Genomic DNA, 26,243 nt, shown 5'->3' with positions numbered 1-26,243 from the left:
TTAGCCAAAGGATACTCATGCATTAGTCAAACAGAATCAGACGTAAACATTCGCATTGGCATTACAACTGATCAATCCAAATGTACAAGTAAAATTGTCCAGAAACCAAATTTTAGCTGTTAACAAAAACAATATCATACAGCTGTGTAATTGGCAGAACACGCCTCAGTAATCAGGAATCGAAGCAAAGCGATAACCTTCAGCACCCCTCCATGAATAATATGCGATCCGAGTCTCATAAAAACCTGTAAACATTATTGTCTTTATCAGTAACAAACCATAGTGCACAATCAAAACAATTTATTAAGAAGTTTTTACTTTATGAACAGATGGCAGACAAAAGTATATGTGGACTATGTATTACCCCAAAAGTGTATGCTACAATTTTGTCAAAGAAAAATCCCAAGCATCAACCCCGAAAATTATCTGCAATGTAGTTCGATGAGTAAAAGATCCAGTATGCAAAGTCACTTTTCTTTTTCAGGTTAAAAAAAGAAGAAATATCTAACTAGTAGGAGCAGAATTGATGAAAAACTTTCCAGGTAACTAAATCAATTCATGTCTTTGCTTCTTAATAAGTTCCACCATAGCAATTCATGCCATTCTACCTAATATTTTCAGATCTCTCATAGGTTGCGCCGCACTTATGGGACTTCCCAGTTTCCATGTCATGAGAAACATGATATATAAACCTGACCATATTAACTCTGCCAAACTGAGTCTCGGCAAATTTTACTTGAACACACACACACACAGACGCTTCAGGAGGTAAAAGAAGTACTTATCCATGCTAGCTCTTATAAATGAAAAAAAAAAAAAAAAAAACCACCTCATCGCAATTAAGTTATTCAAATAGGTCATAACAAGTAGCAGACATAAACTACCACCAAGAGTTTCAGTTTACCTGGAAGAAAAGTGAGAATTCCAAGGACTAAGAGGCCATATCCCTGGGACTTCTCACCACCCATGTGGCCCGTTAAGATGAAGATGGAAAGAAAGAGAAGCAATGACCCTAGAGAGAGCAAGAAAAGTGCAAGGGCAATGGATTTCCATGGCACTTTGTCAAAGTTTCTTGGAGTATAGTCGAACCGAGCATCATATTTCCTTCCCATTCTCTCGTCGTAATCCTCATCCTCATCAGCAGGGAGACGACTGTACCCAACATTGCGCCTAGAAGCCATACTCACTAAATGTCAATTTTAGGATAATCCCCGATGACTTTTACTGTGGCACCTACACAATGTAACAAGGTAACAGAACTACAAAGTCAGAGAACATCCTCTTTAATCTCTTGAAAACTGAGACTTGCATTAAACTTATCTCCGACTTCGCTCAAATTTCGAGCCAATTAAAAACATGGTTGGATCTATCCACATATCAGACCCAAAAAGAGCAAAATCAAGCTGCTTAAATGGCTGCGGTACTTCCATCAGCACCGAACAATAGCTAATGCTGGTTTGCTCTCACAGCTTACAGAAACTAACTGTTTCCCGCTATTAACAAACAGATAAGCTCATTACATAGCCAAAATAAACACAAACACACACCCCTATTCATGATAACACAAACTTAAAGATGAACTCATCGTTCGAATTGAACAGTAGTCCTCGCTTCAAGCTCATCCGGCACGTAACAAAGCACCGACTCGCCTACTTTAAACCGTCGAAGCACGAAGATGCAAAATTTCTCGGACATCAATCGAACTCGGTCGTTCGCATACACTCGCTTCCCCGTCGTCTAAAACGACTCAACCGCACTCGCGTCACAGAGGTGATCCGGACTCGAATCAAAGCATAAAGTTCACATTTCCGCAACAATTTTCCGCTAAAATTCGACTCCGCTAGCCCGATCACACGTACAAAGCTAACTCGAATCCGACCGAGCAACACGCAGGCGACACGAGACGACAATCGCGACGGGATCGGCGAGAGCTAGGGTTACGCATCGGCGCCGAAAATGAACGGAGGCATTTACCTGTCGGACTCGCTTGTTCCGCCGGAATCGCAGAGACGAAGAAGACGAAGGAGTAGGAGGAGAAGGAGGAGAGAGCGAGAGCGAGGAGTTACAGGCGAACGATCAACGCGCCGGATCTGGTCCGATCCGCCATGCGGGCGGGGGAGGGAATTTCTTCCTCCTTTCTCTATCCTGGAAAAATCAAACCGGGGCGGTGGGATCCCGTGCGTGCGGACTCACCGTGGAGACCGATTCGCGGCGGGTCGGATCCCTTCCATTGCGGGCGGATCTTTGATTTCTTCGGTTCGACCCGGATAAATTCCTCTTTTTTTTTTTTTACCGGATAAATTCGAGGCCGCCCTTTTCTTCTCGAGAGTCAATGCAATCGGGCGGGTTTCAAAATCGACCGGGTTCTTGAACATGTTTAAAAAACCTCTTTTGAGAATATATATATTATATTTATTAATTTCCAATCATCAAGATTTGGGCTCCGAGAGATGTGACATTTTAGAAAAATATTTTTCAGAAAATTAAAATATTTTTGAGAAATATAAAATTTCTTTCAATATTTGACTATAACTTGAAAATAAACTACAAAATATTTCTGCCCTTTGGTATTAAAAATTCAATTTGATATTGTTCCATGCACTCATTTAATAATTATTTTATTTTTTTAAAATAGAATTTTAATTTTTTTTGTTTTTTATTTTTGTTATTCTTTTTTCTTTTGCTCCTCTTCTTATTGAATCAAATGCCGACTATGGCAAAACTAGCAACCGGCCAAAGGCAAGCTCAAGCTTGCTAACTTTGAAAAGGCTCACCGATCTAATAAGGCTCGAGACCGGTTGAAAAGGCTTACCGATCTAATAAGGCTCGAGACCGATGAGCTTGAGCCTGTGGCAAGTTCATTATATCGTCATATCTTATGATAATGTTTGGACAAAGGTTTCTTTGCATGTAACTTATACCGGTTGCAAATATTATTCAGGAAGTCTGGAGTTCTATACCTATTATTATGGTTGTGGGGAGATTTCAGAACAAGATCAAACCAATGTGATGAAAGCAAACTCTACAAATTTTCTAAGTCATCGTTCCAATTATTTCATATGGGATGCGACAAGAATTGCCTTTAGCATCTTGTCTCATTTCCTCCAAGAATTTTCCACTTTGCTATGTAATATCATAATTATTTATTTCGACATTTTGACGCACTCAACATTTTCATGACATCCCGATGTTATCAGTGCCGATGGCACCTAGAGAGAGATAGGATGTGTCCGCTCAATAGCCAGAAGTACTTTCCAACCATCCTTGCTTGATTGGCAGGATCAATTCCTCCTTTCTGCGTCATGGTTCCGCGTGACTTCCACAGTAAACAATCCATGAAATTGTACGCATGTGCATACGTAAGCTGAGCTTAGATTAAGAGATTGACTTCATGCTTAAAAATATGAATGGTCAAGCAATATACAGAACACTAAATAACGTAATCATTACATTTCTTCTGCATAACCGTGGTTGTTCCACCCTTCTATGGCAAAGGCGGACTTTGTCCTTTAAAATATCGTAAATTCAGACGAACTTTCTTACGTGAAGAAGGAAATCAAATTGGCACGCCGACATCCGGGATGAGCTGTGGTCCGTAATTCGAGAAGGGATCCCCCCGAAATCAAGGGGAACTTCGCGAGACAAATTTGAATTCAGATGAATCCGCGGCTCTCGGTGCTCAATTGCTTGCTCTTGAAGAACATTTCCATCACGGATCTTAATTTTGACAAGTAAAAATGGAGGGAAATAATAAAGAATAGCAATTCAGAAATGTTCGCATGCCCTTGATGCGTATGAGCTTATATAATGCTTCGAGCGTTGAATTTTGTGAATCTCACATAACATCCATATGTGGTTAAGATCAATTGGCTTCATGTACATCAATCGAGATTATGTAATAATAAAGCTCCATTGAGGAGGCATGCTTATAGTAAATCCAATATAATGACAATTGACAGTAAATTTGATTGTAATTATACGAGCCTCTAGTGACAGTATCAGGTCTTGGTCACTATCGACATGCCTCTACTTTAGGTGCCCATTGAACAAACTGAGGAGTTATATCGATATTTTTCCTAACAGGCTCTTGTTGCATACGCTTGGATAGCTTATCAAGTTTAAAATTGCCATATCCATTGAACAAATTTAGTGGAATTGAAGACAAAGACGCAGGTTGTTGCCTTTCATTCGAAGTCCGTCCAAGGTAGGGGTGTGCAACCGGACCGGCCCACCCTGAAAATAGGGTCGAGAACCGGTTCCCGTTGAAACCGGTTGGGGAACAGGTTCCCAAAATTCGGAACCGGTTTCGATTGATTACCCACCTAGGAACCAGTTCTTGGACCGGTTTTAGTTTGGGAACCGGTTTTGTAAGTATAAGTCTAAAACTCTATTTTTTTCCCCTTATTTATATTCTTACTCCTGCAATTACACGGCGTTTTTCCTCTTGACTCTCTCAAACATGCACGGCACTCCTCCTTCGTCATTCATCTTCCTCATTTGCTTCCCTCCCTCATCGGTTCCCTCTTGCATCGTCCAACGGACGCACGGTGTTCTTCGCCATCAAATTCTTGTATACCACATGGATTAGCTTACCTAATTTCTCTTTTATATTGAGAGTTATACATGCATAAATGAGTAGCTTCATATAGTAGTTGTGGAAATAAGATTAATATTAGATCCATGTTTGTTGTTAATTCTCTGCCTTATGATTTTATTTATTATAATTAACTCTACAGATTCTTAATTTTTCATTTAGTCAAAAAATTTATGTATTTATTTATTACAAGTGCTTAATGTTTCGATACAAATTAGGAGAATTATGTTATTTTTTTGTGTATTAATATAAAATTTGAAATCGTATATGATATCGGAAGATTGCAAAACATATTCTAGTAAAAATATGGTTGACCTTGGAACCAAACTAGAAAAACAAGGTAGGTCGGGTACAAGGTCCAAAAAAAGGGAACCGGTTATAATAGGATCGGATACAGGGTTCAGATTTAAAACCTACCCACTCTGGACCCGATCACCCCTAGTCCGAGGCATCTTTTTCACCTTTCGATGAAGCTCTTTGTTACCGCATCTACCTTCTTTTGGCATGAGATTCCATGATGCAATTGGTGGATATTTCCCTGACCCTACTCCCGTAACTTTGATTGCATCGAGATGTTTTTTTTTTTTTTTAGAATTAACAATATTTCATTACTAACTTGGCATGGAAGAAAAACATAAGGATTCAATGTCTGAACATAAAATGAACCAAAGGGAATTAGGGGGATTAACTATCCAGTTCTTCTGGAAAGAATCGACTCGGTGGGCTTTAGTGATCCAGTTGACCGCTTGATTCTATATTCTCGGCTCAAAACAGAGGATGACATCTTTGAGCTAGCTAGTAGAGATTTGCAGTCGCTGATGATGGATTGAGCAGGCCATGGTGGCCCTCCCCAGCCCATTATGTAGTCCACCGTTGATAAGCTATCAGAAGATAGCACTGTTGACAAATCAATTGCAAGTACATCTCCATCTCGTTCAGTTCGTGCACTCCTCCTTCGTTTCAACCAAAGCAGGGCTTCCCTTATTGTCAAGGTTTCGCCGACTAGAGCTTATGGGGTGAAAATCCAACTTACAAACCCATTGAAGAGAGCTCCGTCCTCGTTTCTATAAATCCCTATTGTCGTTCCTTCCAGCTTCAAACTACTTGAGGAGCTGTCCACCTTGATTTTGTAGCAGATCTAGGTCTACAAGCTTGCTGTCATTGCTGTCAAAGAGAGTGTGTCTTCTAAGTTTGTGGTTCTTTTCCCTTGTTTCTCTTGTAGCTATGTCAAATAGTATGCTTCTTCTATTATTGAGCTTGGTTTGGGACTTTATTATGCTTTGAAGATTAAGTCGTTCCGAGCTTTCCATACTCTCCAAATTGCTTTGGCAAACAGAGCTTTTGCTTGCGAGTTTATTCTTTCGATTATATTCTCCCATACTCGTTGATCCATCATGTTGCTAATTTCTAGAGATGTGGGGTGCGCATGGTAACGCTTCTAGGCCAAGGAACAGTTTTTTTTTTCAGAAATAGTTCTTTTATATTTTTACTTTGGGGAACAATTTCCGAGTAAAATAAAATGTTTGGTAATTAGACAAAATTTTTATTCTTGAAATAGAAAAGACATTGAAATGCATTTGATATGATTTTTTATTTTTTGTATTTATTTATTTTTTATTCTTGCTCACGGACCGCCAACCACTACCCGTTACCGCCGGCTGCCACGGCAGGACAGCCGGCTAACAGCGATGGGCGGCGGGCAACGGCGACGAGCAGCGGTTAGCGGGTGGCGACGATGACGGTGGCTAGCGGTCCTACGATGGCAACCAGCGGTCGGCGGTGGCAACAACAATCGATGGCAATCATTGGCGGTTAGGGGTGGCCGGTGGGCTATGGATAGTAGCGACGACAATTAGACGGCGGTGGCCACAATGGTCGCTGCCGATGGGGGGGGGTAGTCGGCGATAGCCGTTGGTGGCCGGAGGTGGCCGGCGATTGGTAGGTAGCCACCCAAGGCCGCAACAAGCAAAAAAAAAAAAAAAAAAGAAAAAAAAAATTGGCTTATTTTTAGAAATTGTTCCCGGGAACAAAAACTACTTTTTTTTTGTTTGGTAAAGAACAAGAAGCTACTTTTTTTGTTTCTTGTTTATGTTCCAAATTTGTTCTCGGAAAAAAAAGTTTTACCAAACGGATTTCTGTTCTTTTTTTGTTTCGAAGAACAAAAGAACAAAAATTGAGAGAAACAGAAACATTACCATGCATGCCCGTGTTTGCCCTAATTTTGTTGTTTGACCAAATCATCTTTGTCCAAGGACACAAGATGAAGGTGTGCTCTGTAGACTCCGAACCTTGACCGCACAAGGGACACTCTTGTTCAGATAAAATCTTCCTCTTGTATAAATTTTCCTTCGTAGGTAGGGCATTATTGCATACACTCCATAGAAAAAATATGAGTTTGGGGTAGGTTTTGAGTTTCCATATTTCAATCCATAGTTTCTTAGGAGTTTGGTATATTGTAGAGGGTTGCTTTACCGTTAGACGTCTCTCTGAGTCTCCAATCTTGTTGTATCAACTCTTCATTGCATAGGAGACTGAGTTGTTTGCTGTCCATATCATCTTGTCTAGTCCTATTGTTAGCCTTAGAGGCGTAACTGAGATTTCTTTCACAATTCTTTCCTCAAAGGTCTCCTATAACAGCTGAATGTTCCATCCCTTATTATTATGGTTAATTAATTCTACTACCAACTGAGGTTCATTACGATTAGCTAGCCCTCTTATCTTGCCTGAGATTTGCCATCTATCTTCTCTAATTCTAATCATATTGCCATCACCAACCTCCCATTTATCTTCTGGCTCAATTGTATCTCTTCTCGTTAGTAAGCTTTGCCATTACCAAGAGGGTCGAGAACCTTTGTTCGCTATCCAAAAATCACTCCTAGGAAAATAAATTCCTCTTAACAATCTACTCCATATGGCTTTTGGATCTTGAATAAGTCTCCACGTTTGCTTTCCTAGCATCGCTTTATTAAAATTAGCTAAGTCTCTAAAACCTAACCCCCTACAATCAATCCCCATTTTTAAGATGTCCCATCTTTTCCGATGTATGCCCTTTTCCCATTGCGTTTTGCTTCCACTAGAAGGATGCTACTCTCCTTTTAATAAGCTTGCAAATTGATATGGGAATTTTAAGATAGACATGACAAATTGGGGTGATGCTTGGACAGTAGTCTTGAATAAAATTTATTTGCTTGCCTTCGATGTCAAATTCTTTTTCCACCCTTCTAATTTCCTACCAAATCTTGCAAGAATTCGGGAGAATATTTGTTTCTTAGTTTGTCTCCAGTCAAACGGTATCCCCAAATATTTATCCATTTTCCCAATAATCGGCACCCTTAATTCAGCTGCAAGATTTTGTTTTAGACCTTGAGGACAATTTTTCCTGAAGAAAATTCCTCACTTGTTGAGATTGATGGACTATCCTAACGCACATCAATACTAGTGCAAGACATCAGCTAAGTACTATGCCTCAATAATTGTGCCATCTAAGAAAAATATAGCATTGTCTGTGAATAAAAGGTGTGAAGTGTAGGATAATATAGATTCAGTTGTATGCCCTTCAGACTCCCATCTCTTATAGCTTTCAAAATCAAAGAGGATAGAACATTAGCCATAAAAATGAATAGATAGAGTGACAGTGGGTCGCCTTATCTAATCCCTCTAGTTGGTTGGAAATAATCACATGATTCCCCCTTCACTCTTACACTAAATGACACCGAGGAGATACATTTTTTAACCAATGCAACCCATTAATCACAAAAACCCATTTTCAACGTACAATCACATAAAAAATTCCATTCAATCCTATCATAGGCCTTTTGCATATCCAATTTAAGGATAGCCTGAAATTTCCACTTTCTTTACTCTAAGTTGATGTAGCACCTCCTGGACAACAATCACCGCATTTACCACACTTTCTTTTAGCCAAAGCTTGCACCATCTATCCATCTCAACAAGCATTTAAGATCCTCCCTCATCCCAGCCGCTCACAAAGAATTTCGTGCATTTAAGATCCTGCCCCCATCCTAGGCGAGGCCAAATCTCGCGGCGGCTAGTGGTGAGGCCTAGTAAGGTCGTTAGGCCTTGCCCTAGCCTAGCGAGGCTCTGGCAAGGTCGCCAAAGCTGGCTTGGCCAGTCGTTGGCCATTGCCATGACTGGCGTTGACTAGAGAAGATAAAGAATGATGAAAAAAGAAAAAGAAAAAAGAGAAAAATATAATGACAGTATTAAAAAATTAAAAGAAATTCCAATTCACAAAATAATTTGAGGCTTTACCAAATGTATTTCTATCCCAAAAATTAAAATTTTAGATAGTTACCAAACACTTTCAAATATTTAGAAACTCGTCTAAAAAATAGAATAAAAAATAATCATTTCTAATTATAAATTATTCACACGAATAGAATGATTATCAAATGCACCCTAGATCATTTTTATTACTAAATGTGTTCTTAAAAGACCTCTTTCGTTCCAATCATCAAGATTTAGGCTCTAGAAAATGTAGCATTTCTAAAAAAATATTTTAAAAAGTCATTTTTTTAAGAAAATGACAATATTTATTTATATTCGACTGAAACTTAAAAATGAACTACAAAATATGTTCCGCCGTTTAGTATGGAAAATTCGATTTGATCACTCCTTTTAATAAATTTTTTATTTTTTTAAATCAAATTTTTTTTTTTTTATTTTTTTCATTTTTCTTTTCATCCTCCTACTTCTTCAATTGATCACCGGCCACGGCAACAATTGGTGACTAGCCAAAGGCAAGCTTGAGCTTGTTGGCCTTGGAAAGGCTCACTAGATCAGTAAGCTCAAAGCCTATGGCGAATCTTGTGCTTGCCGATCAAGCAAGCCTTGTAGAGCGGTAACTATGGAAATATGAACAAACAAAACCAAATCAACCTGTTACATCGTCATTTCTTATGGTAATCTTTGAACCAAGATTTCTTTGCATATAAATTGTACCATTTGCAAGGTCTTGAGTTCGAGCCTTGTGTATGGAGCAAACGGTGCTGGGAGAGTCCCCCCACCCCAATTATGGGTCCAACAATGCTCATATCTGGATTAGTCGGGATGAAGATTCCGGATACAAGGTGGTCATAGACCCAAAAAAATAAAAAAAATTATGCCAGTTGCAACTATTTTTCAAGTCCAGGCCTCCAAAAATTTTGTAGTTTTATACCTATCACTATGGTTGTGGGGAGATTTCAAAACAAGATCAAACTAGTGCGATGGAAGCAAACTCAAATTTTCTACTTCATCGTTGCAGTTATTTTATATGGGGAGATTTCAGAACAAGATCAAACCAGTGTGATGAAAGCAAACTCCACAAAATTTTTTACTTCATCGTTGCAATTATTCCATATGGCATGCGATTGAACTTGCATGAAGACATAATTAGTTTCAGATCTCATGAAATTCTCCATTGATGAAGCCTGAACTGCTTTCAGCGTCTTGTCTCATTTCCTTCGAGACTTTTCTGCTTTGCCATGTAATGTCATAATTATATTTTCCGTCATATTGACTCACTTGACATTTTCATGACATCCAGATGTTATCAGTGCCTCCGACGCCTATACGACGAGAGAGACAGAATGCGTGGGCTCAACGGCCTGAAGTAATTTCCAACCATCCTTGCCGTCATCATGAGAACGGGCCATGATTTGAGAAGGGGGGGGGGTTCGCATGGAAGATCATCGCAGCGGCCAAGAACTCCTGGCCGAGAGGATAAACTCCCAATTCCAAAACACAAGCATCTACTTTGGCAGCCATGGCCAGCAAATGCGCACATCGCGCCACGCTACTTTCGTAATGTTTACTGCAGAGGAATTCAAGGGTGAATGCTGGAAGCTCTTCGACTTCCTTGTTTTCGCCGCCAGCAGGCGTATTTCGTGGACTAAACTCTGCTTGATGGTCACGATCAATTCCTCCTTAATCTGTCACGTAGTTTTACGAGACTTCCGCAGCGAACAATACACGATAATGCACGCATGTAGATTCGTAAGCTAAGCTTAGCTTAAACAATTGACTTCATGCTTAAAAACATGTATGATCAAGCAATATACAAAATACTAAAGGACGCTGCTAGCACAACCATCCCCTGCAAAACGGCAGTAGGACGGTCAAAGGCTAGCCACAAGCTATTTTGGAGGAAATCGGTATACCTCCTCAGCCGGTTTTAATTTTGACTCAATGCTTCTTCTTCTTTTTTAATATATATATAATTTTTATGAATTTATATGTTTCCTTGTTGCAATATCAAATTGAAAGACCAAAAATCATATGAGGACCCATATAATTAATTTTCTTGAATATGAACAAAGAAAAATTAAATTTAATACCAACATATAAATAATTACATGATCACTTATTAAAAAAATATTAATGTCATTACATAAATCTATTAAATTTAAAATATGAAAAAAAAAACACTTGAAACGTTAGCTTTAAATCATTGTGTAATGAAATGGCTTCTAATTCCTTTTGCTCAAATTAAATTGCTTTAAAAGAACTCTCCAATGATCTAAAATTAAGACTAGTGATATCAATTATACATAAAACCAATGAAGTAAAGAGAAAATCAAGGTAAGAATAATGAATTAGAAGAGAAAAATATTTACTTTGCTAATGATGAAGATGTGCAAGGACCTGAAACATTACAAAATTAATCTTAAGATCACATGAGTCAAAAATAAAGTTAAAAAAAGAAAAAAAGAAAAAAGATTCTTAGTCGATTTTCTTTGGCCGGAGAATAATGTAGACTATTTTAAAAGTTGCAATTGAGTTCTTCATATATTTCTTATAATTTTAATATTATCACTTTGATTTGTTTCTTTAAATAAGATAATAAAATCATTTTTATATAGAAAATGCATTTTCATATAATGAAAACAAAAAACCTGTTAACTATAAGTCTCCCACCTTGAAGATAGAAAACGCCTGGCTGATGTTTGACCGTCTTTTTTTATTGGCTGACGGTACCGTCGACCAAGCATTTTCCAATACTAAATAACGTAATTATTACATTTCCTCTACGTAACCAAGTTTGTTCAACCCTATTGATGGACTTTGCCCTACAAAATATCATAAATTCAGACAACTTTCCCACGTGAAGAAGGAAATAAATGGATACGCCGACGTCGGCGATGAGCTGTGGGCCGCAATTCGAGGAGGGCCCCCCCTTATTCCCGGGGACTCCGAGAAACAAATTTGGATTCAGACGAATCGGCGGCTCTCGGTGCTCAATTACTTGCTCTTGAAGAAGATTTCCACCACGGAATCTTAATTTTGACTAGTAAGAATGAAGGGAAACAATAAAGAAGAGCAATTCGGAAATGCTCGCGTGCTCTTGATGCCTACAAGCTTATATAATGTATCTAGTTTCGAATCCTAGGAATCTCACTGTAACGCAACGTGTGCATATGGGGGAGACCAATTGACTTCATGTACAATGTACATTGATCGAGATTACACAATAGTAAGCCTTCACTGAGGAGGCCAGTTTGTAAACATATTAGTCTCTAGTGACCGTATCGGGTCTTGGCCACCGTCGACGCCTCTAGTTTAGGTGCCCATCATCGAGATTTTTCCTAACGGGCTCTTGTCGCATACGCTTGGATAGCTGAGCTTATCAAGTACAAAATTGCCATATCCATTGAGTAAATTCAGCGGAATTACAGATCGTGCCTTTCTCTCGAAGTCAGGTCCGATACATCTTTTTCACCTTTCGATGAAGCGCTGACTTTGTTACCGCGTCTTTTCTACTTCCAGCATGGGGACTCAACGATGCGATCGGCGGGCATCGCCCCCCGATTCCGCTCCTGTAACTTTAATTGCATCGAAAGGTTTCGGTCGCCGCATTTACCGCTCTTTCTTCTAGCCAAAGCTTCATCGTCTGTCCATCTCGACGAGCATTTAAGATCCTCCCCCCACCCCAGCCGCTCACGAAGAATTCTGTGCATTGATCGATCGCCATCTTCTCTCGATGGACAGAGCATCGTCTCCCTCGTGTAGCGTGGACATCAGAACCGCCTCCCTCCCGGCCATCTACACCAAATGCAGCCAACCGTCGGCACGTCCCGCCGCCATTCCCTTGTCAATCTACACTGCCAAGCTCTTCGTCTATGTCGTCTCCACGTGCGTCCTCCTCTTCATCCTCTCCCAAATCTCCCTCCTCCAGTCTCGATCGGCTCCTTCCCCTCGATGGCCTCTCTCTCTCGTGCGCCAATGGCAAAAAATCATCCTCGACACCACCTCCTCCGACGTCGCTCTTGACAGCACCGCCGCCGCCGCCAAGGCTAGTAAGGTCGAGGACGTAGACGAGAGGCTCCGCGACGCAGTCACGTTCCTCCCACTCAAGGACCTGCGCTTCGCTGACCGAGCGGCCGAGGGCCACACCTGGTTCATAAGCTCCCTCAACGATACCAGCGTCGGCGGCGGGCCCCAGCACATGCGCTTCCCATCGGCCAGCTCAAAGGGCCGGGTGCTATGCCTCAAGGGACGCCACTTCCATGACGGCTCATGGAACTCCTACGCCCTCGCGTGGCCTGACGCCCTCCCGCGCGATGCCACCTTCATGAGCGGCCTCACTTTCGTGTCCTACAACCACTACGACTACGGCAACATATGGCACGGCTTGTCCACCGTGTTCCCTTTCGTGGCGTGGCACCAGGGGCACGGTTGCCGCCGCCCGCCCGAGCGGTGGGTGCTGTACCACTGGGGCGAGCTCCGACCCGGAATGTCGCCGTGGCTGAGCAAGCTGATGGAGGCGACGTTCGGAAAGCCACCGTCCGTAGAAGTGTTTGATAAAATCAAGGAGGACGGCTCTGTCTGCTTCGAGGACGCTGTGGTGACGAGGCACAACGAAGGAGGGATGTCCACGGAGAGGAGGATCGAGGCCTACGGATTGCTGAGGTGCAGCGTGAGGAGATACTGCAACGTGAGCTCGGAGGTCGATGGTGATGGTAACAAGGTCAACACGGTACGTTTGACGTTGTTTATGAGACGAGGCGGGAGGTCGTTCAGGAACGAGTCGGCCGTCGTCGGGATTTTCCAAAGGGAGTGCGATAAGGTTGAAGGTTGTCGGCTCACGTTGGCTCACTCCGACGATCTCAGTTTTTGTGATCAGGTCAGTGCATAAAATCTGAATTATTCTTTGTTCGAATCAACACGACTGCCGTCTGACACTCGTCGATCCTTTAACATGGTAGTTCGAAGATCCAAAAGAAAAAATCAGGATCTTTCTCGTTTGATTTTTCTCATGTTAATTATACTGTATTCCTTGTGATCTTGAGTGTAAATGAGTCAAATAATCTATAAGGTGGAGCGACATAGTTGAGTCTTCAAATGGACTCTATTAATCCACACCATTCGAACACAACAAAGATTCAAGCAGTGCATGCATGTTAGGCGTTGACCCACCATTTTAGATGACAAAACGAAAAATCCTAACGTATGGAAATGACCAATTTCCGTTAAATGAGGTCCAATTCAATGACATATACTTAGCAAACCGCACATGTTAATTGACCTTGGTGTCCACTTATCTTACAAGTGATTAATCACTAAAGTATGTTGGGTTCGTGGGGTTACCCTTGCTTGAAACCGATAAGATTTTATGCAGGTGAAGCTGATGAGCGCGACGGATGTGTTGGCGTCGCCGCATGGGGCGCAGCTGACCAATATATTCATGATGGACCGAAACAGTAGTGTGATGGAGTTCTACCCTAAGGGGTGGCTGCACTATGCCGGGGTTGGCCAATATGTGTACCAATGGCTGTCGAGCTGGTCGGGGATGAGCCACCAGGGTGCCTGGCGGGACCCGGTCGGCGAGGAGTGTCCTTACCCACAGGACACCGCCAAATGCTTCGACTTCTACAAGAATGGCTTGATCGGGCAGAACGAGACCCATTTCAGCGAGTGGGCAAGAAAGGTTCTCGTTGAGGTGAAGCTAAGAAAGATTGGATATTCCGTTTCAAAGAGGAAGCAGGACTCTATCGAGATCGGTGGTTGTGCTTGCAATTGATAATTCTAATATATTGTTTTTCCATTTTCCATAGCATCAACCTTCATTTTCTTACCCATTTTTTTGTGATATGTTATATCAATGCATAAGAATTGAGTTTTACTTATACTTCATTTGTTTCTCGGAAACTGAATTATTTGAAATATATATATATATATAAAAATATATTTTTTTAAATGATCTTATATCTTTTAAAAGAATGAATTATGGAAAAATATTTTCATCGTTCATAAGAATACTTGAACATAAATTATTGGTGAATGAAACAAATTTCCATTAAATAACTATTTTAACCGATACAAACAATTAGGAATATATTTTTTAAATTATCAATATTTCAAAAGATAAACATAGTCTTAGATAGCATTTACCAAAAAAAAAAAAAACATAGTCTTAAATAGCTCTTCATCTTCGGGTCTTCTCTCGAGGTGCCATCGGAATTGCCGAGGGAATTAATTTAGTTCAAGCTGAGAAATAGTTTAGAGGTTTGCTTTGCAAAATCACAAAAAAATTGTTCTGGGTAGAGGGACAAGTGATTAGACCCCATGCTCAAGAAATTAATTCAAGAATAGCATTTATGTCCGTACATTTTCTCTGTTGTCCGTACATTCCTAGCAATAAACATTTTATTTTGTTTTTTTTTCCTGAGAATTTTGCTGCAAGAACGCACACGAAGCACTTAAAGCCAATTAGACTGGATGTTTCTATTCGTCTAATCGCTTTAATGCTTACATACCTAACACGATTAGTTCTAAATCCGCCGAACTTAACCTCCTGAAAATACACTCAAGAGAAACCGAGTAAAAATTCCGGAACTTCAAAAACGGTGCGCTGCTTCTTGAAAATTGAGGTTCATTCCCTGAATTCGCCGTCCCTAATTTATTTTCCTATATTTATCACCTTTTACAGGATAAGTTTGAGTGGGGATACAGTGATGTTGTATTTTACTTATTAAAACATTTTTGTCATATTACATAATGACATACAAACCTTAAGAATTCTAATCCGACAAATCTTAGGCAAGCTTTCGTTTTCTTTTGGTACTAGCGATGCCCTATATATAGAATTAGCTTCTTCAATTTCACAACATAAATGTCGTTTTCGACAACAACATTTCACGTCCTGTCATTTTCCAAAATCAACCGTCTTCTTAGCTTTTTCAATTAAAAAAGAGGAAGAAGGAAATGCTAATTCAATGCAAGTAAAAGCATTAAAATTCCCGTCGCTAAAATCTTACAATCGTTCCAAATTATTTTTTTATTTTTAAATAATTTTTTCTACTTTTTTTTCTTTTTTTTGGACATGTGATCAACACGTCCTGTCATTTTCCAAAAATCAACTGTCTTCTTAGCTTTTTTCGATTAAAAAAAGAGGAAGAAGGAAATGCTAATTCAATGCAAGTAACGTTAATGCCGATTCCTACTACTCATAATAAGCTAACGCTCCAATCAAAGTTGTCCAGAAAACGCACGATTTCGACAGCACCATTACCTACAGATTACCTCTCCCGGGCACGAATTGCCGTCGTGGCAAATCCGCTTAATTTGCCAAGACAATAATAACATCATCTATTCACGCCCCCCAAATCCTCGTGCAAGCAACGTAAGCCCCCCACGAAAGAACCTAGACATTGGCTAGAGCGTTAGACGAGGGAGGCGTCGCGGTAGCTATCCCATCCAGAACAGGCCACGACAAGATCAGATTTTTATCTTGTCAGAACGCCAAAAGAAAAAAAAAAGAGTCAGATCGCACGCACCGAACGGACGGGCCAATTAGCTATGATGACTTCACAGAACAAGAGGCGAAGACGCACCAACGTCGGCAGTTGTGCGTTAGTTTCTGGTGGTTCAACTTCAACTGCAGGGGCCAAAACCCACTCCCGAAAGAGAGGAAAAATCGGACCTTTATCTCCTCCATCGACACGAACCTTGAAATCTCAGAAGGAAAAAATCTCTGTCTCTCGCCTTCTCTTGTTCCCTCTCATTATTAGACAAAGTTCGCCCCTTTTTTTTCTGTTGCGGAAAGAAACAAAAACCCATTAAGACGCTCCAAACCGGTCTTTGAATGATACTGTCAAGAACAGTTGGACGGCACAGCAGAAGCAGAGCAATCCGCACCGTTCTCGTGCAAGAACCCCAAACCCATTAAGGATAAGATCTCTTTTTTTGCCTCGTTGACTGCCTAATTCTGCCGTACAAGGATTCCAAACGAAGAAGTCCCATCGACCCGAGCTTCGGAGATGGAGAGGGCGGCGAGAATCATCAGGCGATCGATCCACGGTTTCCTCAAGAACATCGGCTCCTTCCACACCCCTGTTCTGATTCTCCTCCCTTACTCTGCTTCGCTGCTTCTCTATGGCTGCTTCTTCCCTGCGGCCAAGAACGCTTCGCTCTCCCTCCCGCAGTCCGTCTTTCGCGCCTTCCTCAGCTTCGCGCCCGCCCTCACCTTCCTCGCCGTGGCTAAAGCCCGCGTCTTACAGGCCCTGACGAATCGCCATGACCCATCACCCCTCTCGTCTTCCTTCTCTCTCTACGGACGCCTCGTGAAGCTCCAGTTCCTGAAGACGTCACTGGCGCTCGCGGCCGACGCGATCGCTTGGGCTCCGCACGGGTCCTTCTCGCGCGGTCAGGGGACCCTCCTGGCGTTAACGTCCAGGACCGTCTCTTGCGCAATCGCCGCCAACCTGTCCGCCGTGTGCGACGTCGCTCTTGCAATCGTGGGTATCGAGAATTGCTCCGCTTCCGAGGCGATCCGAAGGGCCTGCTCTCTGAGGCGCAGGGAATCGGCGGGGCTGTTGATCGCTCTGCCTCACTATCTCTGCTTCGCCGCAGTCGAAGCCCTGTGTAGGTTCCGATACCGGTCGGTGATGGAGGGGCTAAGCGCCGAGAGGCCTTACCTGGGCATGGCTTCGGAAGGGCTGGTGATCGCTTGGATGTATTCGGTCGTCGTCGTCTTGGACACGATTGCTTGTGGCTTGTACGTGAAGAGCTGCGAGTCGAATTCCCGCGCAGACGGAGCAGCTAATCACGGTCACAGCACAGCGAACGTGAACAACGACGACGATAAGGGCGACCGGTGCGGGAAGATCGCTGACATGGCGTGAGCGAGGTTCGTTCTGGGCAGTCGACAGCGCGCTCCATTCTGTACAGATTAGCAAAGGAGCCGTTGAACAGATGAGAAGATAGCGACGATTTCATGTCCGAATCTGTGGAAGAGAGGTTTTACTTTCAGTAAATTCGAGAGACGAACAGTCTTCGGATTTGCAGGTTTTTTGCTTTTCAGCTGATACAGAAACACAGATTACAAAAGTGTACATGAAAGAAAATTCTCCATCAAGACTCATCTCTTTGCTTCGGATTCCCCGAATTGGTTCATCAAGATTGAATTTTTAGCGATATGCCAGAGTTCAAACGACGAATTCATGTTCAATTGATCCGATAGTCGGCCGCTTGTCCGGCTAACGAGCGCCGCTGTCGCCTGTCCTCCACTCTATCCATCGTCTAACCCCTCAATTCTCTGTCTGCTCACTACCCCCTACTGCGCTCCGCTCCCCATACCTCCATCGCTGTCGCACCGTTGACATGCTGAGAGCCGGTTTTGGCTTCCGGTTCGCCCGTCAATCGATTGAACCGCCCGGATGGCATGTGTTGCCGGTTTAGAACTACATCACAGCCACCAAAGTGAGTACTTTAGTTGGCTCGGGGGTTATGACCTTATCCATGTAGTTGAGAGTTCTAAACCCTCTTGTGGCCAGCGTGAGGGTTGCGGACCTGCTCTTGAAAAGGGAAGAAGATGATGAATTAGTAATTTCAACTAATTCGACAAGAGCTTATTAAACTTAGCATGTCATAAAAAATGATGTTGAGGCTAAATATGTCCTAAAACTATTTCATCTGAATTCTAGGATATAAAACATCGGGGCTATTCCCTCTTAGGTGGGGGAGAAAAAATTACATTGAAGAACTAGGGAGCTCTTAAGGTGGGGAGAGTAGACTCCACCGTACCTCATAAAGGTTGTTTGAGGAATCGGTAGATTAATATAGTGACTGCCCACATCGATGAAGGTGGAAAGGTGAGTAAAACACCCATTGTAAGGTTGACCTATGTTTCACACAATATCTCTCAACAGACTTGTTGGCCTTGTACATGTGCATGGTTAAATCAATAATTCTTATGATGTAGCTTAAACAAAGTTCCAAGATCAAAACATACATTAATTATTAACATCAATTTTTAGTCATGCCGTCGACGACCATTGTAAATAAGTCCTTTAGTGTCGCAGCCATTGCCATCATCTTATTGTTCTTTTTAGCATGTGATCTCATCACTTGCTCCTCTACCCTCAACAAAATTTTTCGTGTGTTGCAAGACAACCTCTAAACCCCATTTCTCAGCTTATCGCAAAGTCAATTTCCTCGACTGTTTTGATGGAACTTCAAGAGAAAATCAAAAATGAAGAGAGATTTTAGTGAGATATATTTTCATGCGTTCCTAGTAATATATCACCCAAAAAAAAAAAGTGCAAGAAATCAAAAGTGTAGGCTGTGAAAAATTGGAAAATAATTATCAGCCGCAAGCACAAGCACCAATAGGGTCTTGCTTCTTGTTTGGAACGACCTCTCCAATCTTTCTCAGCTTCGCCTCGCTTAGAGCGTTTGCCGTCCACTCGCTGAAATGGGTCTCGTTGTGTCCGATCTGGCCGTCCTTGTAGATGTCGAAGCACCTGGCAACGTCCTCCGGGTAGGGACACTCCTCGCCGACTGGGTCCCACCAGGCGCCCTCGAACCTCATCCCCGACCAGCCCGCCAGCCACCGGTACACGAATTGGCCGATCCCGGCGTAGCGCAGCCACCCCTTGGGGAGGAACTCCATCACGCTGCTGTTCTGGTCCATCAGGAACAGGTTGGTCAGCTGCGCCCCGTTCGGTGATGCCAGCACATCCGTTTTGCTCATCAGTTTCACCTGTACTATGTCATTAGCAGGTTCAGTTTCTCATCTAACATGGTGTTGTCAGCGCCTGACATGCGTGCATTCCTGAACTTTTTGGCCGATTAGTGTGGATTTGCGAAGTCCATTTGAAGACTCGACTATGTCCCTCCACCTTAGATTATTCGACTCATCTACACTAAAGAATCAAAAGCTATATAGTCTAATGCACTGATTCAGGTTTAATACACTGACCTGGTCACAGAAACTGAGATCGTCGGAGTGTGCCACCGTGAGCCTACAACCTTCGACCTTATCACACTCCCTCCGGAAAATCCCGACCACAGCTGACTCGTTCCTGAACGACCTCCCTCTTCGTCTCAGTAACAACGTCAAACGTATCGTGTTACGCCTCTTACCATCACCATTGACCTCCGAGCTCAAGTTGCAATATCTCCTTGCACTGCACCTCAATAAGTCGTAGGCCTCGATCATCCTCTCCCTAGACATCCCTGCTTCGCTATGCCTCATCACCACAGCGTCCTCGAAGCAGACGGGGCTGTCCTCCTTGATTTTGTCAAACACTTCTACGAATGTTGGCTTGCCGAACGTCCCCTCCATCAGCTTGCTCAGCCAGAGGCCCATCTCGGCCCGGAGCTCGCCCCAGTGGTACAGCACCCACCGCTCGGGCGGGCGGAGGCAACCTTCCCCCTGGTGCCACGCCACGAACGGGAACACCGTCGACAGGCCGTGCCATAAGTTGTGGTAGTCATAGTGGTTGTAGGACACGAAAGTCAGGCCACTCATGAAGGTGGCGCTGCGCGGGAGGGCTTCAGGCCATGCGAGGGCATAGTAGTTCCACGAGCCGTCATGCGCGTCACGTCCCCTGAGGCACAGCACCTGGCCCTTTGAGCCCTCCGAGGGGAAGCGCAGGTGCTGGGGCCCGCCACCGATGCTGGTGTCATTGAGGGAGCTCATGAACCAGGTGTGGCCATCGGCAGGTTGGTCGGCGAAGCGCAGGTCCTTGAGCGGGAGGAACGTGACCGCATCACGGAGCCTCTCCGCCACGGCCTCAAGCTTACTAGCCCTCTCGGCGGTGGCTGCGTCAGGACCAATGGCGGAGATGGTCGTCAAGATGATCTTTTGCGATCTGTGCATGAGGGAGAGAGGCCATTGAGAGGAAGGAGTCGATTGAGAATGGAGGAGGGAGACTTGGGAGAGGATGAAGAGGAGGAAGAGGAGGAAGCATGTGGCGAGGATGCAGACGAAGGAGTTGGCGGTGTAGACCGAGAAGAGAACGGTGGTGGGACGGGGTCGTTGGCTGGATTGAAGGAGCTGGCTCTTGTGTGGATCGGTGGGGGCGAGGAGGTTCTAATCTCCACTTGATCTGGGCATGATGCTTGGGCCATGAAAGAGATGACGCTTGTGAAGAAGGTAAACGAGAGAGTTCATGGACGAGTGAGGAAGACCGAGTCCGGCTCGAGCTTTCTTCGGATTAACAACGGGCGTCGACAACATCCAGGAATCACGCCGGACGATGCCACCACCTTGACCTCGTAGCAATCTCGAAAGTGCTATTTTCTTATTTAAATTCGAGGGCTATAGTCTTCTTGTTCTTAGCTTGGCTCCTGAGCTACTCTCATTCATTTACCTTACCAGCAACGATTTCTTTAAATCGTAAATTATAATCTCATTCCTAATATGGTACGAGGTGTCTGCAAACCCTAACATTGCATTCTTTAGGACATGGATTTCGATTCTGGAGGAACCAAATGAGGCCTAAGAGTCAGATAAGCAAGCAAAATGATACGAGTAATCAAAGTCCGTACCTTCTGCAAGGTTGAGACCATTAAGTTGTGCAGGCACCGGATTATCCCAAAAAGCTTGAATTTGGGGGATTCGCACATTCAACAGTCTCTAACTATCAGTGTTTGGACAAGGCTCTTCGATGGCGATGATGCGGAGAAGTTTTTTTTTTTTTTTTCCTTTTGGTCAAAAGAAATTTCTATTCTTCATTAAAATAATACATGACAGGATTTACTAAGTCACTGTAACAAGACAACCTCGTAAAACTCCAAAACAAACTAAAAACCAGAAATGAGGATATATATTTATTTTAAGGGTAGTTTATGAGTGAAGTGGTGAACAAAATCAATTACGATTTGAAAATTGCATAGCAATTCGGCTTTATTATTATTATCTTTTGTTGGTGGATCTCAATGTAGGTCCATAAATAGTTCTTGAAATGTGAGCGGCGTAATTTAATAAGTTAAGTGCATGGAAAACATGGACAGGAGACGAGAGAAAGAGACGTGAATGGAGACTTCCCATGTAGGAATTCAAGGTGAGTTGACGATTGTGTAGAATGCATTTAATGCAGTGGCGAGATTGAGATCCATAATCTTATTTGTTAATCATTTACGCCGGATCACAATGATCGAAGTCGAATGCACTTGATCAACGGTTCCTTTCTTTAACTTCGATGGGACTAAAACCCTGGATTTGACCCCGACACCATTTTCTTTATGTTTACGTTAAAAAATACTAATTTTTAATTATTAATCATTGACAAAACGGTGTGAAGTTATCAATAAGAGTCTTGAAATTTCTCAACAAAATTATAAATATGAAAATAACCATTGGGCGATTATCTCCATATCTTTGAATTGAGGATCTATGTAATTTCTTTTGATTAAGTGTTTGTGAAGTAATTTCCAGTAACCATCAAAAGGATTAAAGAGTTATTCTGTTCTTTCAAATTTACTAAACAAAAAACAAAAATCCCAATTCTGCCCAAATTTTTTTATCTAAAAAATCACAAACTTCCACTATGGTCCCAAATTAGCCTTCACTGTCAAAAATCGTCATTGATTTCTTCAAAATTATCTTTAGCGCGGCCAATTAGAGGTTTATTACCAAAACCCATGTATCACCAACACTCCTGCCTTGATATGGAGCAACAGGATTAGAATGAAAGTTTATGATTTTTTTTCCGTTTTTTATACACACAAAATTTCAGGACAAATTGGGACTTCACCTGAAGTTATGGGTTTTTAAGAAGTTAGGCCTAGTTTAGTACCCCCTCCGAATCATCCCTAGGAGACTATTTTTCTTTTAAGACTACAACATCGCTCAACATGAAACTAGTACTCCGACACCCGCGATTGCTAGTATTAACAATCAATTGTAAATGAACCCTTTAGCGTCACAATCGCTGCGGTCGCCATCTTGTTATTTTTTTGAATATGCGGTCTAATCACTTTGCCCCTCTACCACCAACAATTATTCACAAATCTTACCGAACAACCCCTAATCTATTTCTCACTCTTCTAGCAAATCAATTCTCAAAAGTTACATACAAGTCTATAGAACATAGAAAGATAGGATGCCCATGACGCATATGTGTGGGATGAACCAAATCATCATTGAATTTGATTTTTTCCATTAGAGAGGGCTTGTACATGTTCTGTAGAACCACCGGTGAATACTCCATCTATATGAAAAGTTCTTGATATTAGTTGCTCCCAATTCGATGAGGTCGCCATGAGTAGGACTCCTACCATAACATAAACAACAGATCCAAGATGTACTCCTACAAGTAAAGAGGGTTCAAATAGATATTGGTTGTGTTTAAAAAGTTATGAATCGATTAACAAGTCCAATATCTTGATTTTAAAGTAAAGGGTGTATGCTGTGGAAAATTGAAAAAACAATATATCCGAATTATCGGCCGCAAGCACAAGGGCGAGTAGGATCCGGCTTCTTGCCGGAAACGGCCTCTGCAATCTTTCTCAGCTTCACCTCACCAAGAACATTTCCTGCCCACTCGCTAAAATGGGTCTCGTTGTGCCCTATCTGGCCGTTCTTGTAGATTTCGAAGCATTTGGCGGCGTCCTCCGGGTAGGGACACTCCTCGCTGATTGGGTCCCACCAGGCGCCCTGGTGCCTCATCCCCGACCAGCTCGACAGCCACTGGTACACGTATTGGCCGACCCCGGCATAGCGTAGCCACCCCTTGGGGTAGAACTCCATCACACTACTGTTCCGGTCCATCATGAACAGATTGGTCAGCTGCGCCCCATGCGGCGTCGCCAACACGTCCGTCGTGCTCAACAAATTCACCTGCATAATGTTATCGGTTTCAATCAAAAAGTGATCCCGCGAACCCAACATACTCTAGTGATTGATTACTTGCAAAATAAGTGGACATCAAGGTCAGTTAACATGTGCGAATTGCCAAGTATTTGTCATTGAATTGGACTCATTTTGCGGGAATTGGTCATTCCAGACGTTAGGATTTTCGGTTTGTCATCTAAAATGGTGGGTCAACGCCTAACAAGCATGCACTCCTTGAATGTTGTTTTGTTCAAATGGTGTGGAATAGCGGAGTCCATTTGAAGACTCAACCATGTCCCTCCACCTATAAGTTGACCCCTACCTAGATTATTCAACTCATTTACACTAAAGAATCAGAAGAAATGTACTATAATTTCCATGAGAAGAATCAGACCTTTCTTCTTTTTGGATCTTCCAACTAAAAGAAACAACAATTATGTTGATTCAAACAAAGACTAATTCTATTTTTTTGTTCTTGGAAATAGTAACTTGCTCAATAGTGACTAATTCTATTCTTTTGTTCTTGAAAATAGATTTGGAATAAAAATCCATTTGGTAAATTTTTTTTATTCTTAAGAACAAATTTATTCTTGGGGGTAGATAGGGAACAAAATCAATGAGTAAAAAAAAGTTACTTCTTTATTCCTGAAAACAATTTCATACTCAAGCTAACTCAAATTTCTTTTTTCTCTTCTTCTTTTCTTCTTGTTCTTCTTCCTTCTCTCTTCTTCTACCACCGCCGCCATCCACCACTGCTAGTCACCAACAACTGATTGGTCGAGGTCCGACGAGCTCGCCAGAGGCTTACTAGACCAGGGCGAGGTCTAGTGAACTTGCTAAAGACTCGCTCAACCGCCGGCAAGACTTGGCCAAAGGCGAGGCTTGATCTCACCCAAATATGGCGAGGCTAAGTTCGCCCAACTGTCAGCGAGGCTCAAACTCGTCGAACCATCGCGAGGTCAGCATCGCTCAGCCAAGGTGAGGCCGACCTCGCGGTGACTCGATGAGGCCAAGCCCTCGGTAGAGCTGGGCAAGCTCGGCCTCACCAAATCTAAGCAAGGCTCCTCACCTAGTTGCTGGTGAGGCTCGACCGACAAGGTGCAACCTGGCTGGGGGCCAATGACCCTCCAACAAGGTCGCCGACCCTTGTTTGGCTAGTCGCCCGATCATCTCGAGGTCGGCGACCGGCCAAAGTTTGAAGAAGAAGATAAAGAAAAGAAAATTAAAATAAAAAAGTAATAAAGTTATTTAAAAATTAAAAGAAAATGATTTGGATTAAAAATTTGATGACAATACCAAACGCAATTCTATTTGAAAAATAGAAATTTTATATAATTACCAAACACCTTTGAATGCATAAAAATTGTTCTGTAGAAAAGGATAAAAAAAATCATTTTTGATAAAAAATTATTCTCAGAAATAGAATTGTTACCAAATACACCCTAATTTAGGCTTCATGCACTGACCTGATCACAGAAACTGAGATCGTCGGAGTGAGCCACCGTGAGCTGACACCGTTCGACCTTATTGCACTCCCTCCGGAAAATCCCGACCACGGCCGACTCGTTCCTAAACGACCTCCCTCCTCGTCTCATCAACAACGTCAAATGGATCCTGTTAACCTTGTTACCATCACCATCGACCTCTAAGCTGAAGTTGCAATATCTCCTCACACTGCATCTCAACAATTCGTAGGCCTCGATCGTCCTCTCCTTAGACATCCCTCCTTCGTTGTGCCTCGTCACCACTGCGTTCTCGAAGCAAACCGGGCTGTCCTCCTTGATTTTATCGAACATTTCTATGGACGGTGGCTTCCCGAACGTCGCCTCTATCAACTTGCTCAGCCACGGGGCCATCTCCAGCCGGAGCTCGCCCCAGTGGTAAAGCACCCACCGCTCGGGTGGGCGGCGGCAACCATCCCCCCGGTACCACGCCACGAACGGGAACACCGGCAACAGGCCGTGCCATATGTTGTCGTAGTCGTAGTGGTTGTAGGACACGAAAGTCAGGCCGCTCATGAAGGTGGCGTCGCGTGGGAGGGCCTGAGGCCACGCGAGGGCGTAGTAGTTCCACGAGCCATCATGCACGTCACGTCCCTTTAGGCAAAGCACCCGGCCCTTTGAGCTGTCGGACGGGAAGTGCAGGTGCCGAGGCCCGCCGCCGATGCTGGTTTCGTTCAGGGAGCTCATGAACCACGTGCGGCCCTCGGTGGGTCGGTTGGCGAAGCGCCGGTCCTTGAGCGGGAGGAACGTGACCGCATCACGGAGCCTCTCAACCACGGCCTCGAGCTCATCAACTGTGGCGGCGGCAGCGACCGTGTCATGAAGAGCGGCGTCAGAGGTGGTGTTGAGGATGATTTTTCGCCATCGGTGCACGAGAGAGAGGGGCCATAGAGGGGAAGGTGTGGTTGAGATTGGAGGAGGGAGATTTGGGAGAGGATGAGGAGGAGGACGCATGCGGTGACGACGTAGATGAAGAGTCTGGCAGTGCAGATCGAGAAGGGAATGGCGGCGGGACGTGGCTGTGGGTTGGATTTGGAGGAGTTGGTTCTGGTGTAGATCGGCGGGAGTGACGTGGTTCTGATAT

The 26,243-nt window shown here is 43.1% G+C and overlaps 5 protein-coding genes across 5 annotated transcripts; 2 read left to right on the top strand and 3 right to left on the bottom strand.

The window, feature by feature from the left end:
- Positions 1–2,159, bottom strand: LOC104419409 (transmembrane protein 230). The gene is made up of 3 exons (XM_010031064.3): positions 1,975–2,159; positions 905–1,233; positions 1–245 (listed from the first exon to the last, which is right to left on the bottom strand). Exons 2-3 carry the CDS (start codon positions 1,179–1,181, stop codon positions 166–168), a joined length of 357 nt encoding a protein of 118 aa, XP_010029366.1. The 5' UTR covers positions 1,182–1,233; positions 1,975–2,159; the 3' UTR covers positions 1–165.
- A 10,409-nt stretch (positions 2,160–12,568) lies between these two features.
- On the top strand, positions 12,569–14,680 carry LOC104420687. The gene is made up of 2 exons (XM_010032482.3): positions 12,569–13,718; positions 14,214–14,680. The coding sequence occupies exons 1-2, from the start codon at positions 12,576–12,578 to the stop codon at positions 14,613–14,615; spliced, it is 1,545 nt and encodes a 514-aa protein (XP_010030784.2). The 5' UTR covers positions 12,569–12,575; the 3' UTR covers positions 14,616–14,680.
- Positions 14,681–16,854: 2,174 nt separating this feature from the next.
- Positions 16,855–17,718, top strand: LOC104420686. The gene has a single exon (XM_010032481.2). It carries the CDS (start codon positions 16,855–16,857, stop codon positions 17,716–17,718), a length of 864 nt encoding a protein of 287 aa, XP_010030783.2.
- A 1,301-nt stretch (positions 17,719–19,019) lies between these two features.
- Positions 19,020–21,158, bottom strand: LOC104419408. The gene is made up of 2 exons (XM_010031062.3): positions 19,797–21,158; positions 19,020–19,577 (listed from the first exon to the last, which is right to left on the bottom strand). Exons 1-2 carry the CDS (start codon positions 20,697–20,699, stop codon positions 19,182–19,184), a joined length of 1,299 nt encoding a protein of 432 aa, XP_010029364.2. The 5' UTR covers positions 20,700–21,158; the 3' UTR covers positions 19,020–19,181.
- Positions 21,159–23,084: 1,926 nt separating this feature from the next.
- On the bottom strand, positions 23,085–26,207 carry LOC104420685. The gene is made up of 2 exons (XM_010032480.3): positions 25,124–26,207; positions 23,085–23,663 (listed from the first exon to the last, which is right to left on the bottom strand). Exons 1-2 carry the CDS (start codon positions 26,111–26,113, stop codon positions 23,265–23,267), a joined length of 1,389 nt encoding a protein of 462 aa, XP_010030782.2. The 5' UTR covers positions 26,114–26,207; the 3' UTR covers positions 23,085–23,264.
- Between the last annotated feature and the right edge of the window lie 36 nt (positions 26,208–26,243).

Source organism: Eucalyptus grandis, chromosome 9 (assembly GCF_016545825.1).
Source record: "Eucalyptus grandis isolate ANBG69807.140 chromosome 9, ASM1654582v1, whole genome shotgun sequence".
Lineage (NCBI taxonomy): Eukaryota > Viridiplantae > Streptophyta > Magnoliopsida > Myrtales > Myrtaceae > Eucalyptus > Eucalyptus grandis.
This window is presented reverse-complemented; position numbering and strand designations above follow the sequence as displayed.

Coding starts and splice junctions, on each gene's coding strand:
- LOC104419409 (XM_010031064.3), bottom strand. CDS start 1,181: ATGGCTTCTAGGCGCAATGTTGGGTACAGTCGTCTCCCTGCTGATGAG. Junction 246..904: donor AATTCTCACTTTTCTTCCAG/GTAAACTGAAAC, acceptor TAATGTTTACAG/GTTTTTATGAGACTCGGATC.
- LOC104420687 (XM_010032482.3), top strand. CDS start 12,576: ATGGACAGAGCATCGTCTCCCTCGTGTAGCGTGGACATCAGAACCGCC. Junction 13,719..14,213: donor ATCTCAGTTTTTGTGATCAG/GTCAGTGCATAA, acceptor GATTTTATGCAG/GTGAAGCTGATGAGCGCGAC.
- LOC104420686 (XM_010032481.2), top strand. CDS start 16,855: ATGGAGAGGGCGGCGAGAATCATCAGGCGATCGATCCACGGTTTCCTC.
- LOC104419408 (XM_010031062.3), bottom strand. CDS start 20,699: ATGCACAGATCGCAAAAGATCATCTTGACGACCATCTCCGCCATTGGT. Junction 19,578..19,796: donor ATCTCAGTTTCTGTGACCAG/GTCAGTGTATTA, acceptor GACATAGTACAG/GTGAAACTGATGAGCAAAAC.
- LOC104420685 (XM_010032480.3), bottom strand. CDS start 26,113: ATGCGTCCTCCTCCTCATCCTCTCCCAAATCTCCCTCCTCCAATCTCA. Junction 23,664..25,123: donor ATCTCAGTTTCTGTGATCAG/GTCAGTGCATGA, acceptor AACATTATGCAG/GTGAATTTGTTGAGCACGAC.